Source organism: Vitis riparia, chromosome 4, assembly GCF_004353265.1.
Source record: "Vitis riparia cultivar Riparia Gloire de Montpellier isolate 1030 chromosome 4, EGFV_Vit.rip_1.0, whole genome shotgun sequence".
Taxonomy (NCBI): Eukaryota; Viridiplantae; Streptophyta; class Magnoliopsida; order Vitales; family Vitaceae; genus Vitis; species Vitis riparia.
Window position 1 is genome coordinate 9,418,112 of NC_048434.1, and position 17,001 is coordinate 9,435,112.

At 33.3% G+C, this 17,001-nt stretch overlaps 1 protein-coding gene and 1 pseudogene across 1 annotated transcript; both read right to left on the reverse strand.

The window, feature by feature from the left end:
* Positions 1-842: 842 nt before the first annotated feature.
* LOC117913472 lies at positions 843-2,131 on the reverse strand. Its single transcript, XM_034828457.1, has 2 exons — positions 2,036-2,131; positions 843-1,636 (listed from the first exon to the last, which is right to left on the reverse strand). Exons 1-2 carry the CDS (start codon positions 2,127-2,129, stop codon positions 1,209-1,211), a joined length of 522 nt encoding a protein of 173 aa, XP_034684348.1. The 5' UTR covers positions 2,130-2,131; the 3' UTR covers positions 843-1,208.
* A 12,063-nt stretch (positions 2,132-14,194) lies between these two features.
* The window catches only part of LOC117913220, an 8,046-nt pseudogene continuing 5,239 nt past the window's right edge, over positions 14,195-17,001 (reverse strand).

Here is a 17,001-nt window from a genome sequence, read left to right on the forward strand (position 1 = left end):
AAGAAACTGAAAGTTTCATTTTAATTTGAAAGGAATTCGGGCTTACCATTAGCTTGATAGGACACATGCATGCATGGAGACATGCAATAGACCATCATCTAATATTAAACTACACATTCTTTGTTTTAATTACTTCTTTTTTTTAATTTATTATCGTTGTTTGAGTTATGTTAGGATTAAGCAGTCCATTTGCAGTTATACTACGATCAAGGCAGGTATTTAAAGAAATCAAATAATTGTAAAAATAAAAATAAAAATTATCAACAATAATTGAAATAAATAAATAAATAAACAGGAGTAGATGATGGAGGTATGTATTTTGTGAAGCTCAACACATGGCTGGTATTCCACTTATCATTTAAGCCAAATATCAAATCTATCTATGAACTAGAGATGGGGCACTGATTAATCCATATAGACCGCTGAATTTAAGGTTTCATTTTAATTTGAAAGGAATTCGGGCTTACCATTAGCTTGCTAGGACACATGCATGCATGGAGACATGCAATAGACCATTATCTAATATTAAACTACACATTCTTTGTTTTAATTACTTCTTTATTTAATTTGTTATCGTTGTTTGAGTTATGTTAGGATTAAGCAGTCCATTTGCAGTTATGCTATATATGATCATGGCAGGTATTTAAAGAAATCAAATAATTGTAAAAAAAAAAAAAAAAAAAAGATTATCAACAATAATTGAAATAATAATTATTAGAATAAAAAAAAAAAAAAAAAAAAGATGATGGAGGTATGGTACAGCTTGAGTGAGATTCATCATTAGAATAAAAAAGGAGTTTTATTTGTATCGATTTCAAGATAGCTAGCCATAGATTAAAAAGTTAGGGACCGCATAAGAAAATTTTAGATAGACCAACCAGTAGACATTTAGATGTGCTAGCTACAAAATACAGAAAGTACCCTTACTCTAAAAGCAGAAAGATGTCTGATACTAAAGTACAGGAATATCCATCATACTATACTGAAGTATATCTAAGAATATCTATCATTTTAACCTAGTATATATACCTAACACTCTTGATGGCATATAGGTCCTTTTCTAGCTGCTTTTCCCCGAGAAAATGGAGTATTCTATCCATTACAAGATTGAATCATATCAGGATGAAGCTAGGCTCAGACTAGGAGGTGATTTTAACCATGATACTATAGGTTATGACCTCTTATTGTCCATCATGTTCCAGAATTTGTTACAGACTTTTTGCTGAACAAGGATAAGAATCTATTCCCTTTACATGGCGCACTAGCGATGAGGATGCAGGAGATGTGGGAATGCTTGATGACGACCTCTTTCCATAATAGTTTGTCTTGAATCTAATGCATAGTCTCTCTGCTAAACAAGGAGAAGTATTTCTTGGTAGGGGCGTCGACGAACTGCGGAGACACTCTGCAGGAGAAGGTCTTGAGCTTGGAACGGGCCCAAATGGTGATTTTGGGGGTGGAGGGGGAGATGTTGAGGGGCTTTGATATTGGGTGATTCTCATGAATTTGCCGCAGGAAGAACTCCCTGGAGCACAAGTAGAGGCGCCTGTTTTCTTCTTTTCTACTGGAGATGGAGGTTGAAGACTTGTGGGCATCTTCACATTAGTACTTTGTGTGAACATATTCCACGAATTCTCTGGTACAAAAGCAATAGTGTAATTCAGATTCACAGTTCATGTAACTTCAACCAAAGCAGACCAAGTCCTAACATAATGCAGTGTATATTTAAGTTCTAAAGTAAGCAATTGAAGAGTCTATAGCTGAATTTTGGCCTTGATTAGAGGGAAGTGAAGAAGAAATAGTGCTACCCTTGTTACTCTCACCATCAGTACTATTGATCCCGAAACTATTTGAATAGATTAAACTAAAATTCTCTTCATAATTAAAAACTATAGGTATAGACTTAAAGGTCAGGAGAGAATTATTTAAAAGAAAAAACGGAACAAAATGTTGTGAGAGCATGAGTCTCCTGTAATTTGTGAGAGATTATGTTGAACGTGTTTGAGAAAGGAGAAGTGAGTATTAGTTTAGTCACCTGATAAAGTTCTTGCATGAGCAAGAATAGCAAGAAGCTGAAGAAAGACAAAGAAAGACATAAGAAGGGGAGTTCTTATCATGATAATACTCATCATATTCATGTTCCAAAACCATTCAATGAACAAAAGAAGAGAAACTCCCAATCCCATTTATAAGGCTGTAAGAAGTGAATCAATTTATCAACAGGCCCTTGTTGTCTTTTTGGGTCAATGGTAGTCTAGGATGCATATGGTAGCTAGGCGTGTTGACTTGGTCTATGAATCCACCTTTTAGACTAGAAATTGTCACAACTCTGCCCGTTCACACGTGAAAAATAATTGTTTGATACCATGTCAAAGTTGTAATAATTTGGCTCCTTCACATGGTATAATTATTAATAAAACATATGCTCTTTACAAAATCAACCAATGTGGAATTAATTGCCCACCATTTCTTTATACCTATTCCGTGAAGAAAATGAAATAATGTTCGTCTCCTCTAAGTCTTTCCTCAATTACTGTTACAGGCCTGAAGAAAGTGGCCTTCTGCTCACTTGATTGCTTCAACTTTTAAGTTTGGCTCCCAAAAGGACACCACTTAAAACTGCTTTTTATCTTTTTCAGTCAAAAGAAAGATAAAACTCTTGTTTATGCAAGTCAATTCTCCTACAATCATATAAAAAATTGTAAAACATTAAAGACCGTGTTACATTGGATTCGTTTGGTTACTGTTCATGACTTTACTTTCTCATCTATATAAAGAAAAAGAGAAAAAAAAAATTAAGAATATGTTGAGTATTCTCTAAAACTTGATCACTTCTCAATATTGAATGTTCTTTTATCATATTTTTGGCTTTTGTCTTATTTTCTCCAACTTGGTGAATGGGAAGTCTTTGTATGACCAAAACTTACTAGAACGAAGTCCAAAGGGTAGTTTCAACTTTCAACTAAAAGAAACTTGAGAGGCCATGACAAATGAAATGGTTTTTCTCTCTATGTTAGCAAGTTTTGCATGTAAATTTTTATGATGGAGTGCTAGGGCTTTTAAGATTACATTTTTAGGCATATGCATAGTAGATTCATACAAACTTAAACTGGTTTCACCTTTGAAATGAAATCATTTTGTTGGCATTGGGTGATTCAAGCCAAAGTTGACATGACCCAAGTTGTTGCCAATTATATATATTTTAAAATTTTAATATTATTATAACCGTTTTTGCAAAATCATATGAATTTGATATAAAGCACCTTATTATGAAAAAGACAAAATAGTTACTTGTCATAATTGAGTTCTTACTTTAACCACTGACAATTCAACAATTAATTTTTTTTCATGCAAATTGGTCAAGTTGGTAAGCTAGTTCAATTTTTTATTAGATAGATTTGGTGGAAAGTTGAAACCAAGAGTGGTTAAGTGAAAAACCATGGGTTCAAAGTTTGAATGTTGAAAGAAATGATGGCACGCATGCTTCATTTCAAGCTTTTGCATTCATATATATATATATATATATATATATATAGCCTACTAAAATAATCATAGATTTGAGCATAATGAAAGTATTGTGTACCATTTTATTTTTCTTTTTCACAACATTTTGATACAATCTTTTTTCTCTCGAAAAATATGCATGGGCCTCCTGCTGGCCTTTTATTTTTTCAAATAATATGTTTGATAAAAAGGTAATGGCCATTGATTTTGATGACTTGAATTTCAAAACCATTCACAATTAGTGCAATGATTAAAATGTGCTTAGTTTCTATATTTACTCGGTTAATGTTAAATTTTCATAGTTTAGGCCATCTCAGTGTCATAAAAAAATTCATGAGAGGTTCCTGAGGTTGATAGTAACAAACACTGTGCAACTATAAGCCTAGATTAAAAAGAAAAATACATACCAAACTAGGTTAATCTTAAATAAACTTTTAGTGAAAATGAAATTTTGAACTAAATAAATTTTTGCACTAATTAAATCCAAAAGAAGAGAGAGAGAGAGAGAAAGAAAGAGAGAGCATGTGATATGAACACCCATGCTTGTGAAATTGAAGAAACAATACCAAAATAAGAATAATTTAAAACTGATTTAAAATATTTAGAAAATAGATTTTTTCCTCATCCTCATTCTATGACACAAGAGTTCAAAAAGTAAAGATAAAACTTTTCCTACCTAAAGTGTCGATAAACTGATTGATTTAGCTTGGATGTATTTTGTTGATATATTAAATTATGTTGGCAATTTTGTTCAATTTTTACATTGAGTTTGATGCATCTTATCTCCAAAGGTCTATCAATTACAATCAACTTTAAGCTGCTTCAAAATATTTAATTTTCAAGGTACATATGCCTTTTAAGCAATTAGAGCTTAAGCAATGACTGCACTATGTTTGCTTAGATGAGAATTTTGGAGAATATATGAAAATAGGAGCAAATAGTGCAAAAATATAATAAGATGTTGAAACACCTTGAAGGTCATTCAAATGCTTGAATGACATTTGAATGGTCCTGAGGAGGTTGTTCAAACACAATCCTTTCCTATAATGCTCAAATGTCCCTCTTGTGGTATTGAAACATTGGTCCTTTAGTTTGCGATTTTTGGTCTTTTTTTTTTTTAATGTTTTAAAGGACTTTTTGGAAAATTTACATAAAATATATCTCTCAGAAATGTTCTTTTGGTATCAATAGATCATTTTATTGAGTTAAATAGTATGCACAATAAAATAGTCATCCTTAAAACCCTAGTTGATCTCCATTTCTCAAGCTTTCAAGAGTGATCTTGAAAGATTCTTTTAGCAAAAAGAAAAGGGTGCATCAATTTGCTAACCTCATTATAGGATGGAGGTAATGCACTAAGGAGCATGAAATATTCTATCAAGGATGGGAACGGTTGTGTGGATTTTGACTGGTATCTAGATTGATACTAGGCATATCCAATTAAGGTATTCTATGTAGGTAGTTTTTCCACGCCATATATGGTGCTCTTGTGTGAGATTGATTATCTTTTACTCATTCTTAAAATCATGCATTGAGATTAATTGAAATTATCAAAACCACAATAAAATTCCAAATTTAAGGATAATTTACTTGGATTATCTTTTCCCCCTTTCCACATCTACTCCCCTCTAAATAGTCCCTTAATCAAGAATGAAACTTATAAGTGATATCAGAGCAGGTTAAATTTTAAAAATTAAAAATTTCAATTTTTGTTGATTATGCTTTGATCAATGGAGTTCAAACATCCATAAATTGACCTCCATTCTTTGATGGGAACAACTACCCCAACTAGAAGGTTTAAATAGATTTTTTCTTAAAAAGACAAGGTGAAAGAGTTTAGAACATAATAAAGTATGGGTGGTTAACCATCTCCAGTTTTTGTTGATGAGGATGGTAAGTCAACTGAGTGAGATGAGACCCAAGCAAGAGAAGTATAAATTGGATAAAGAGGGAAGTGAAGCAACTGTTGAAACCCTTCGTTGTATTTTGAACAATGTGAGTCTTGACAATTTACACAAGATCACATCATTTAATTATGGTAAAAAGGCATGAGATATTACTAGTAACTCATGAAGGCATTTCTACTATAAAGTTGTCCAAGTTGTAAATGTTAACTACTAAATTTAAGAGCATTAAAAAGAATAAATATGAGTGTTTCTCTAAGGTCTCCATTGAACTCATTGATATTGTCAATTCTTGTTTTAACTTCGAAGTAAATTTTCTTGAGTGCAAGGTGGTTGGGAAAATATTGAGATCTATCCTAGAATAATTTAGGTGGGTTCCCTACAAACCTATGAGATTATTTTTCTATCCTTATGGAGATCCAAAGGGGTAGCCCTTAAGGCCTCCTCAAAAGACATAAATGAGTCTGAAGTTGTGATTGAATAAGTTCTTACTCTACTTGAAATTCTAGTATTTACTAAGAAATTTAAAACTTATATGAAATTGTAAAGAAAGCAAACTTAAAAGAAGATTCAAAGAAACAAGAAAAATCTCTCCAAGAATAAAAACAAAGATAAAGGCTCATCTAAATCTACACAAGTCGAATGTTGCAACTATGGAGGGAAAAGACATATCATAATTGATTGCCCAAATCCTAAAAAATTTCAAAAATTTAGGTAAATGACTTGGAGTGATTTTGAATCTAGTGATTATGAATCCATATATTTAAATGAGAGTAATGAAAATTCAAACCTTATTGCTTTTTGTGGACCCGCATTTTTCACATGCGCCTCCACTCGATCGGCGAGACTCGTTTTTATTCATGAAAAATTAATTTTTGGAAAAGTCGGAGTTGCCACTTATTTTATTTTTATTTTAAAGGGAAAATAAAACGAGAAAGAAAAACCCTAAAAAAGTGACTCCATAATTTTTGGAAAAACATGTCTTTGAAAAACCCGAGTCTAGGTCCAGGGATCAGGTTACTTATTGAGAAGGTACCTCTAGGAGGTAGCACCCCTCTAAGCCCTAACGAGGTCTCTACTGATTAAATTAGGGGAAATGTGGCAATTAATTGATTAATTGAGGATACCTAAATAGACTAAGGTGATTTAAAAAAATAACATGCCAAATAGGATCAAATTACAATGAAGGAGAGTTAGGGTGCATACCTGGACTACTTTTTAAGCGCCATCAAAAGACATCAATGATTAGTTTGGAAAATAAAACACGCAACATTTATTTTATCCTAGTCTCTTAATCAAACATGGCAAGCTAAACAAACAATTAAAAAGATATGCTGAACAGGTTGAGAATCACATACGAAGCAATACATAACGATCATATATAAAGCAATACATAATTTATGGAATTAAGATACGAAGGTAAGAAGCGTACTTGAATAGCATGGGTAACTCGTAATGTGCTTCCACAAGACATGAGGGGTTAGATAATAAATAGTAAAATAAGAAATCCTAACATGCATATCAGAATATACAAAAAAAATCAAGTATCATATGCATCTTGTATACAATTCCTCAAAAAATAGATAGATATGATTACAACAGATGGCAAGGGTGGTAGCAAAAATAATTTTTGAAAAGAATTTCTTATGTAGGGGATTCACCAATTTCCCAATTGATTTACACGAATTTAGCCCAGAATTATCCCATTATTTAGGATCACAAGCTTTGATTCGTGTTTTTGTTCAAAACCAAACATTTTGTTGAAAACCGAGAAGGATGCAAACCGATGAAGATATGGTTGCATATTATTTTTTTAAAAAAGATTTTGATCCTGAGGACTCTAAATGGGTTCTTTGAAAAATAGATTTTCTTAAAGGGGTCTTTGGAGAAAAAGGTTTTGATTTTAATATAAAAGGAATTAATTTTTAAAATAACAAAACATAGAAAACAAAATACCAATCAAAACAAAAGAAAACGAAAATCATAAAATAAAGATTTAGAAAATCATGTCAATTAAAGTGGTGAGGGTAAGACCAACCTTCATGAGTTTCCAGTGGCCTTCAAAAAAAGAATTTAACTAACAATCACTAAGACATCAAATTTACGACTTCCTAATCAAACAAACTAACAAAATATTATCCAAGACTAACATTTAGATTTCAAGAAACACATGAATTAAAATAAAAATAACCAATCAAAGATTAAAGCCAACAAACTTAGTATATGGAGATAATAATATGGGATCAATTAAGGTAAATTTAGCATTCTAAATAATATGATAAATCAAAGACCAAAGTTCAACAATCTTGAAGGTATGAAAACAATAACATGCAATTAATTGGATTGATTATCTAAAATTCCTAAAGCTCATACTAAATGTCAATAGATCAAAGCCAAAATTACCATACTTAAAACATGAAAATAATTACACGTTGACTAAATTAATTAAACAAAATTATAATCAACTACAAACTTGGATATAAATGGATTAAATTCGAAGTTAATGAAATAAAAAACACACAAACACATTCAATACTAAAAATAATTAATACTAGATTAAATTAAGAACATCAACGTCATCTAATAAGATTGACTAAACTATCAAATTGAAATCACAAATATATTTAAACTAAAGCAAATAAATAAATTAACAAAATAAAATTAAACTAAAATCGAAATTAAAAATATGGAATTTGTCTAAGAGGGTTAATCAAACAATTGAATTAAAATCATGAACGCATTCAGATTATTTAAAATCAAACTAAATTGAAATTAAACTCTATTTAATAAAATTATTGGAATTAAAAACTCAAACTTTATTTAATACGATCAATTAAACTAATAAATTAAAATCAACGAATGCATTTAAACTAAAAACGAATTAAAATTAAAGTAATTGGAATTTAAAACACAAACTTTATTTAGCATGATTATTTAAACTAAAAACGAATTAAAATCAAACTAATTAGATCACTAACACATTCAAATTAAATCATAAACTAAAACTAAATTAATCCGCAATTAAAAAAAATAAACTTCATCTCACAAATTATTTAAACTAAGGAAATAACATCATTAACACATTCAAATTAAATTATAAACTAAAACTAAATTAATCCTGAATTAAAAAAATAAACTTTCTCTCTCAAATCATTTAAACTAAGGAATTAACATCATTAACATATTCGAATTAGAAATAAATTGTAACTAAGTTAAATCAAACTTAAAAATATGTGTTTTATCTAACAATATTAATTAAGTTAAAGAATTAAAATCATGAACAGGCTTAAACTAACAAGTAGATTAAAAATAAACTAGAGTAGAACAAACAATATAAATTTTTACAATTATTTAAACTAATGAACCAAAACGATAAAAAACATCTAATCTAGGAGATAAATAGAAATTGTGCGAATTGAGATTAAGGAAATTTATCACTAAGAACCAAATTAACCAATGAACTAAAAATTTTAAAAAAAAAATGTTCCATTGAAAATTGACCTGTGTTGTAGAAAAATTAAAAAAATACCCTCTTGATGCAATCAAAGTGGCAATCTGATGCTTGTCTGAAGTCCCTGCTACTCCTAAAATTCTTTGCGTGCCCTCCAAAAGAATCCTCTCGTGTGTTCTCTCTGCCAAAGAAAAAAATCCTCTCCTGTTCCTTCCCTCCTACTTCTTCATCAATTTTCAGCCGTTGAAGACCCTCGTCAAATGCACATATATTTAACAGAAAATTCAGTCAGTCCACCAACAACATGAGGTCATAATTTCCTCCACTATTCTGCCATAATTTTCAGCTCACTTATCAATGGTCCTTCACCAAATTTCCAACACATTTCGTTGTGAATTTTCAGCCATGAAAAAGCTTCCATTCACAGCCACAATTCTCGTGTGTCCACCACAAAATTCAGTTTTCAAGAATTCACCTTTTGCATGAAATTACCTTCAAAGGAATTCTCCATATGCAACCGCGATTCATCCATGGAGATTTATAAATTCAAGGCCATTATCTCCATTAAGCTATTTTAAAATTCATCCATGGAGATTTATAAATTCAAGGCCATTATCTCCATTAAGCTATTATAAAATTCATCCATGGAGATTTATAAATTCAAGGTCATTATCTCCATTAAGCTATTTTAAAATTCATCCATGGAGATTTATAAATTCAAGGCCATTATCTCCATTAACCTTTATAAAAGTCATCCATGGAGATTTTATATGCAAGGCCATTGAAACCTGATTGGAATCAAGTAATTAATATTCACAAAGTGGCTGCCCATTCTCCATCAGAATCAAAGTGTTAACACGACTGAAAGTGAATGAAAGCCTTTCCATTTAACCAAGGCATCAACACGGCTGAATGTGTATAGAATCTTCTTCATTAAATCAAGGCGTCAACACGCATAAAGGGGATGAAATTCCTGCCCGCTCCTATGGAGATCCCCCCTCTTCCCAAAATAGTGCAGCTGAGTTCCAACCCCCCACCTCAAAAATCTGATTCTAAATGTCTTCGACCTGTTGTGTGTGCTGCTCTCCCGATCTGGCCTGTGCGCGTGTTCTTGGAAAATCAGAATTGTGCGTGGACTCCTTCATGCAGCTGTGAAGACTTCCGAAGTGGTGTGTGGCTGTTGGTGCGTGGTCCCCATGCTTGACAAGGTGGCAAAGAAGAAGAGGATCCTCCTGGGATCAATAAGCCAGGAAGGAGAAGCCCGCCTGAAACTGTATCTGTTACAGATAAAGAAAAGAAATAATAATGTTTCTGCTGAAACAAGTAAAAGGAGAACTGACTAAATATCTATCTTATTCAACCAAAAGAACTGCTATTCAACCAAAAGAACTGCCTTTATATAGGCTTATATATAACAAATAAAAGCAAGAAAATAGGCACTACATATCGTGCCAAAACTAACACCTACAGACTAGGAAAATAATAAACTAACTTGTTGAACACAACAAGTTCCCAAAAGACTAGGACAAAAGCTAGCAAACAACTTTTTCTCAACAAAATCTCCCTTAAACTGATGTGTTCAATCATACAGTTTAAAATACACAGAATTCTCCCTCAAATTGAATCTTCTAGAGTGGAAACTCCAAGTAACTTCCTCAGCTTCAAGAAGGCAGCCAATTTAAGGGGTTTAGTAAAAATATCAGCAACTTGGTTTTCACTTCTGCAGTAGACAAGATCAATAACTCCATCATTGCTGAGTTCTCTTAAAAAATAATACTTCACGTCAATATGCTTGCTTCTTCCATGTAGCACGGGATTTTTGGAGAGTTTGATGGTTGAGCTGTTGTCACAAAAAATTGTAGTAGCTCCCACTTGCTTGAGATGGAGCTCTTCAAGAATTTTCCTCAGCCAGATAGCTTGACAAGCACAAGCTGTTGCTGCAACAAATTCAGCTTCAGTGGTGGACAAAGTGACAATCGGTTGCTTCTTAGATGACCATGAAACAGCCCCTGTGCCCAGCATAAAAACATAACCTGAAGTGCTCCTCCTATTATCTTGATCTCCTGCATAATCGCTGTCAGTAAACCCAATCAAATCTGACCTTTTACCCTTCTTGTAGAACAACCCAAAATCTTTAGTTCCTTGCAAGTAACGACAGATTCTCTTGGCAGCTAAAAAATGCAACTCTGTTGGATTCTCCGTATATCTGCTAATTAGACTCACTGAGTGCATTATGTCTGGTCTTGTTGCAGTTAAATACATCAAACTACCCACAATTTGCTTATAGATTATGCTGTCCACTTTTTTTCCTCCATGATCTTTGTTAAGCTTCAAGCCAAACTGAGTTGGTGTACTAACAGGATTACAATCCTTCATCTGAAACCTATTCAAAATTTCTCGCACATATTTCTTTTGATAAATAAAAATTCCAGTATCAGACTGCACCACTTCGATGCCAAGAAAATAATGCATCATACCAAGATCAGACATTCCAAATTCAACCATCATAGACTTCTTAAACCTCTCAAACATGACACTATCATTGCCAGTAAATATAAGATCATCTACGTATAAGCAAACAATGAGCATTTTCCCTCCATTACTAACTTTGACAAAAAGTGTATGCTCATATGGACATTTTTGAAAACCTTCTTTCAAAAAATAAGCCTCAATGCGACTATACCAAACCCGTGGGGCTTGTTTTAATCCATAAAGAGCTTTCTTTAATCTATACACTTTATGCTCATTTTTAACCTTAATATAACCAGGAGGTTGATCAACAAATACCTGTTCCTCCAAGTTTCCATGCAAAAATGCCGATATGACATCTAACTGGAAGATAGGCCATGAATTCTGTGCTGCCAACGCGATCACCAATCTGATTGTATCATGCCTTGCAACTGGAGCAAAAACTTCTTTATAGTCCACTCCAAACTCTTGCTTGTATCCTTTAGCCACCAAGCGTGCCTTGTACTTGTCAACTTCACCATTCTCTTTCAACTTTGTCTTGTAAACACACTTTACACCGATTGTTTTGTGTCATTTTGGAAGTTCAGATAACTCCCAAGTATCATTTCTTTCGATGGCTGCAATTTCAGCATCCATGGCCTTCCACCATTTTGATTCTTTGACAGCACTTTCGAAAGTTGTAGGGTCACAATATGAAAATAGAGCAAAATGAGTGAGTGGGTCTTCAGATTGATCAATTCCAGTTACCTCATAATCTGACATCCATGCCGGCCGCTTTCGAACACGATGAGAACTTGAACCAACTGCTGCTTCAACCTGTTCATCAAATTCTGGTGTTGTTGGTGAAGTTTCAGCAATAGTTGGAGCTTCATTTGGTGGAATTTCAGCTGTTGGAATTCATTGTTGTAGGGGCTGTTGTCTTTCTTCTTCATTTTCACCATCAAAATCAGCTTGTATTTGCTGTTTGGTAGTGTTGTCATCCCATTTCTAGAAACTTCCTTCATAAAAAATTATGTCATGACTTATGACAATTTTCTTGGTGATAGGATTGTACAATTTGTATGCTTTTGATATCTCACTAACACCAAGAAAAATGAATTTTTCTCCCTTGTCATCAAGTTTTTTTTCTTTTTTGATTTGGAATATGAGCATATGCTATGCAATCAAAGATTCTGAAGTGGTTGACACTTGGTTTGCGTCCATTCCATGCTTCTTCAGGTGTCATGTTTTGAACAACTAGAGTGGGACTTCTGTTCAAAATGTGAATGCTCCAGATGACTGCTTCAGGCCAAAAACTTCTTGGGATATGACCCTTTGACAGAATAGTCCACACCATGTTTAGAATTGTACGGTTCTTCCTTTCTGAAACACCATTTTGCTGTGGCGAATATGCTGCTGTAAGTTGCTTTTGAATACCATGGTTCTCGCAAAAATTTACAAATTCTTGTGAGGTGTATTCTCCACCACGATCACTATGGAAAATCTTAATAGGTTTGCCTGCTTCTTTTTTGACCAGCATCTTAAAGCTTTTGAAAATTGAAAAAGCTTCAGATTTCTCCTACAAAAAATAAACCCAAGTTTTTCGACTATAATCATCAATGAACGTTATAAAGTAACATTTACCACCATTGGATGTTGGATTAATGGGTCCGCATATATCAGAGTGAACTAGCTCCAACACCTTATTCGCTCTCCATGATTTTCCTTTAGGAAATTGATATCGATGTTGTTTACCAACAACACATTCTTCACAAATTTGAGAAGGAGTCTGAATTGGTGGAAGTCCAGTCACCATGTTCTTCTGTTGTAGCGTCTTTAGACCACTAAAATTCAGATGTCCATAGCGAAAATGCCACAACCATCCCTCATCCATTAATTTCGCAGAGAAACATTTCTGAGTAGTGTTGTCTAGATACAGCGGGAACATCCGATTTGTAGTCATGTTGACTTGAGCAATTAAGCCTAATTTCTCATCTTGGATGCGATAAACTCCATCTTTAATAAAAATCTCGTATCCCTTCTCTTGAAGTTGACCAACACTAAGCAAGTTGGTTTTTAAATCTGGAACAAAAAAGACATTAGAAATAATCTGATCAGATTTTTCTTTGAAGTGAATTCGTACACTTCCTTTGCCCATGACAGAGACTTTGGAGTTGTCATCAAAAGTTACAGAGTTGCAAAATGTTTCATCCAAGTCTGAGAACGTTGACTTGTCCTCACACATATGATTACTACAGCCAGTATCTATATACCACAAGTTCGGATGGGTGCCTTGATTCGCATGACACGCCATTAAAAGAGACACCTCTTCTTCCTTTTCTGCAAAGTTAGTTCTTTCTTCACCTTGTTTATTCATATTAGTTCGGCATTCAGACTTGTAGTGACCATACCTATGACATCTGTAGCACTCCACATTGGACTTGTCTGTTGACCTTGATTTATATGTAGTTGAGTAGTTGCCACCTTGTCCTCTTCCTTGAAATCGGTTGTCTTGACGTTGGTGTTGGTGTTGATTTCCACGATCATAGTTTCCTCTGCCTCTACCTCGACTTCTACCTCGTCCTCTCTCTCCTCTTGTTGCCAAGTGATTTTCTGTTGAGGCCTTCAAAGCTTGCTCCTTTTTCTCCTTCTGGTTAAATTTACGCTCATGAACCAACAAAGAACTTTGTAATTCATCAATTGAAAGTTCATCAATATCATGAGATTCTTCTATTGAGCAAACAACAAAATTAAATTTTGGTGTCATGGATCGAAGAATCTTCTTTACTATGGTCACGTCCTCTGTCTTGTCCCCATGGATCCGCATCTTGTTCACAATCGCCATTGTTCGAGAGAAATAATCTGTAACTGATTCTCCTGATCTCATTCAAAGTGTTTTGAACTTCATGCGAAGTGCTTGAAGCTGCTGCCGCTTTGCCCTTGCAGAACCTTGGTACTTCTTCTTCATGGAATCCCAAATATGTTTCGAAGTGTCTTTGCAAAGAATGGTTTCCAAGATTGAGCGATCAATTGCTTGGAAAAGATAATTCTTTGCCTTGAAATCTTTCAACCATTGCCCGTCTAGCTCCGTTCTTTGTGCTTGTGTCATTGTCGCATTATCTGTTGGTTCCGTAATTCCTTCAAAGACGACATGCCAATACTCCTTAGATCTTAGAAAGTTCTCCATTAACATGTTCCAATGATCATAATGACCATCAAAACGTGGAATGGCTGGCTACACAAAAGTTTCAGAGGCCATTGTTTTCTTCTACTGCTGTTGCAAAAAAAAAAAAAACAAGAGACTAGGTGAAATAAAAATGAAGCTGCTGTTGTATGACTCTATCTCACACACTTCTTTTTGTTTTGTTTGGCACTCTCAACTTTACTTTTCTCACTTTCTCTCTACCATGCTCTGATACCACTGTTACAGATAAAGAAAAGAAATAATAATGTTTCTGCTGAAACAAGTAAAAGGAGAACTGACTAAATATCGATCGTCTATCTTATTCAACCAAAAGAATTACCTTTATATAGGCTTATATATAACAAATAAAAGCAAGAAAATAGGCACTACATATCGTGCCAAAACTAACACCTACAGACTAGGAAAATAATAAACTAACTTGTTGAACACAACAAGTTCCCAAAAGACTAGGACAAAAGCTAGCAAACAACTTTTTCTCAACAAACTCTCCCTTAAACTGATGTGTTCAATCATACAGTTTAAAATACAATTTAAAACTGCTTTCCTTTCTTTAACACTATAAATCTCCTTTCCATCCTCCATTCATTCGTGATCTGTTTTCCTTTCTTTAACAATATAAATCCTTTCCATGTTGCATAGAATATCCCCACATATATGAGCCATGTACATCAAGGATCTTCTCCAATGTGTTCATTCAAATCTCATCCCAAAATAAAATAAGAATTAAAATTAGTAAAGGTCATGAAATTGAAAATTAAAACTAATTTAAAATTATGCAATTAAAAACATTATATCTATCATAGGTACACAACAATAATTAAAACATCAGTTTACACAATTAATCATCAATCTCATGCAATATTCTATAAAATAAATAAATAAAAACAAATAACTAACCAAATAATAATAAATAAATAAATAAGAAATCAAGTACATGCAAGCATTAAAAATACAAATCATGCAAATTATGTAAGTCATGTGGGAATTACCTAAAAGGTAACATAGGTGGGCCAGGATACTTAAGTGGATCTAGCGAACTTGAGTGGGTCTAGAAAAGTGCCTAAGTGAGCCTAGGGTGTTTAGGACAATGCTTAAGTATGCTATCCTAAAAGTGCACCTAAAAGCTATCCTAAAAATGAAGGAAAAGCCTAAGTCTAAATTAGGGCTGCCAAGAGTCACAATAAGGGGTCAGATAATCCCTCAACCAGAGTCTCCGAGGTAGCTAAAAAAAAGGTTAGTATGAGTAGTAATGGGCCACCAAGCAACTATTGTGGAGCACCAAAAGTGAACTTAAAGACATGTGCTAAAAGGACAAAATGGAGTGTGTGCATGTCTCTCTATTTCACATCCAAATGGCTTCCATTAACACCTAAAACGCCAAGAGAAGCATCGAATCCAAAAATTAAAGTTTTAATAACAATCATGGGTATTGAGGTTAGTTTTAAGTACTCAAATGCTCTCAGATTACTTAAAATGGCCTTACCAAAGTGCTAAGTTTGAGTTCTTATCATCTACCTAATAGTTGAAATTTTGAATATTATGTGATGTCATTAATGAAGCAAAGCTTTCAAACTCTCAATCAACATGTACAAATAAATGTTTCTTTAAGAATCTAACTAATACATATTAATAGTGCTTTGAGTATGCATGACAAGGGGAGGCTTCCAACTTAACCCTAACCTATTCCTAAGAGACAATGTTCAATTAAAGGAGGGTAAAATGAAAGCAAGGTGGAAGAGGCTAATGCAGTGATCACTCTTAAGAGTGGTGGAAATGTGGAGAGGGAAGAAGAAGAAAAGAAAAAAGAAAAACAAGGTTGTGGAACAACCACAGAGGTTAGAGAAGAGCAAAATAAGGCAGAGAAAAATGTCAAAAATAACACAAAAATGAAATAATAAAAAATGTAAGGTAAAATGAATAATGAAGAAAGATTAAAGAAACTTTTAAAATAACAATCCAATCTCTCCAACATCGCCTTTTGTCTTTCTCAAAGGAAAGGAAAATGTACAAATGTGCATAATAGGATATTTATGGACTAACCAAGTTAGTGTTATCATTCAAAGAAAGGCTCCAGCGAATTACAATGATCCAGGATGTCCCACAATATTTGTTTCTATAGGAGATAATTGTGTTAGAAAAACCTTATGGACCTTGATGTTAGTGTTAACCTGGTCTCATGCTTATTATTTGAAAAAATGGGTCTACGTGAATTGAAATCCATTGATATTATTCTTTACTTAGCTTATAGATCCGTTAAGGTGCCTAGAAGAGTAAGTGAAAATGTTTTAATTCAAGTTGATAAGTTTTTTTACCCAATTGATTTCATTGTTATGGACAATGAAGGGGAGGATAGAATAAAGCTAATCCTATTACAATAATTTTGGACAAATCATTTTTTACCATTCCCAATGCATTAATGAACTGTAGAAATAGTCATGTGCAACTTACATTTGAGATCATGACTTTTGAACTCAATATTTTTAATCTAT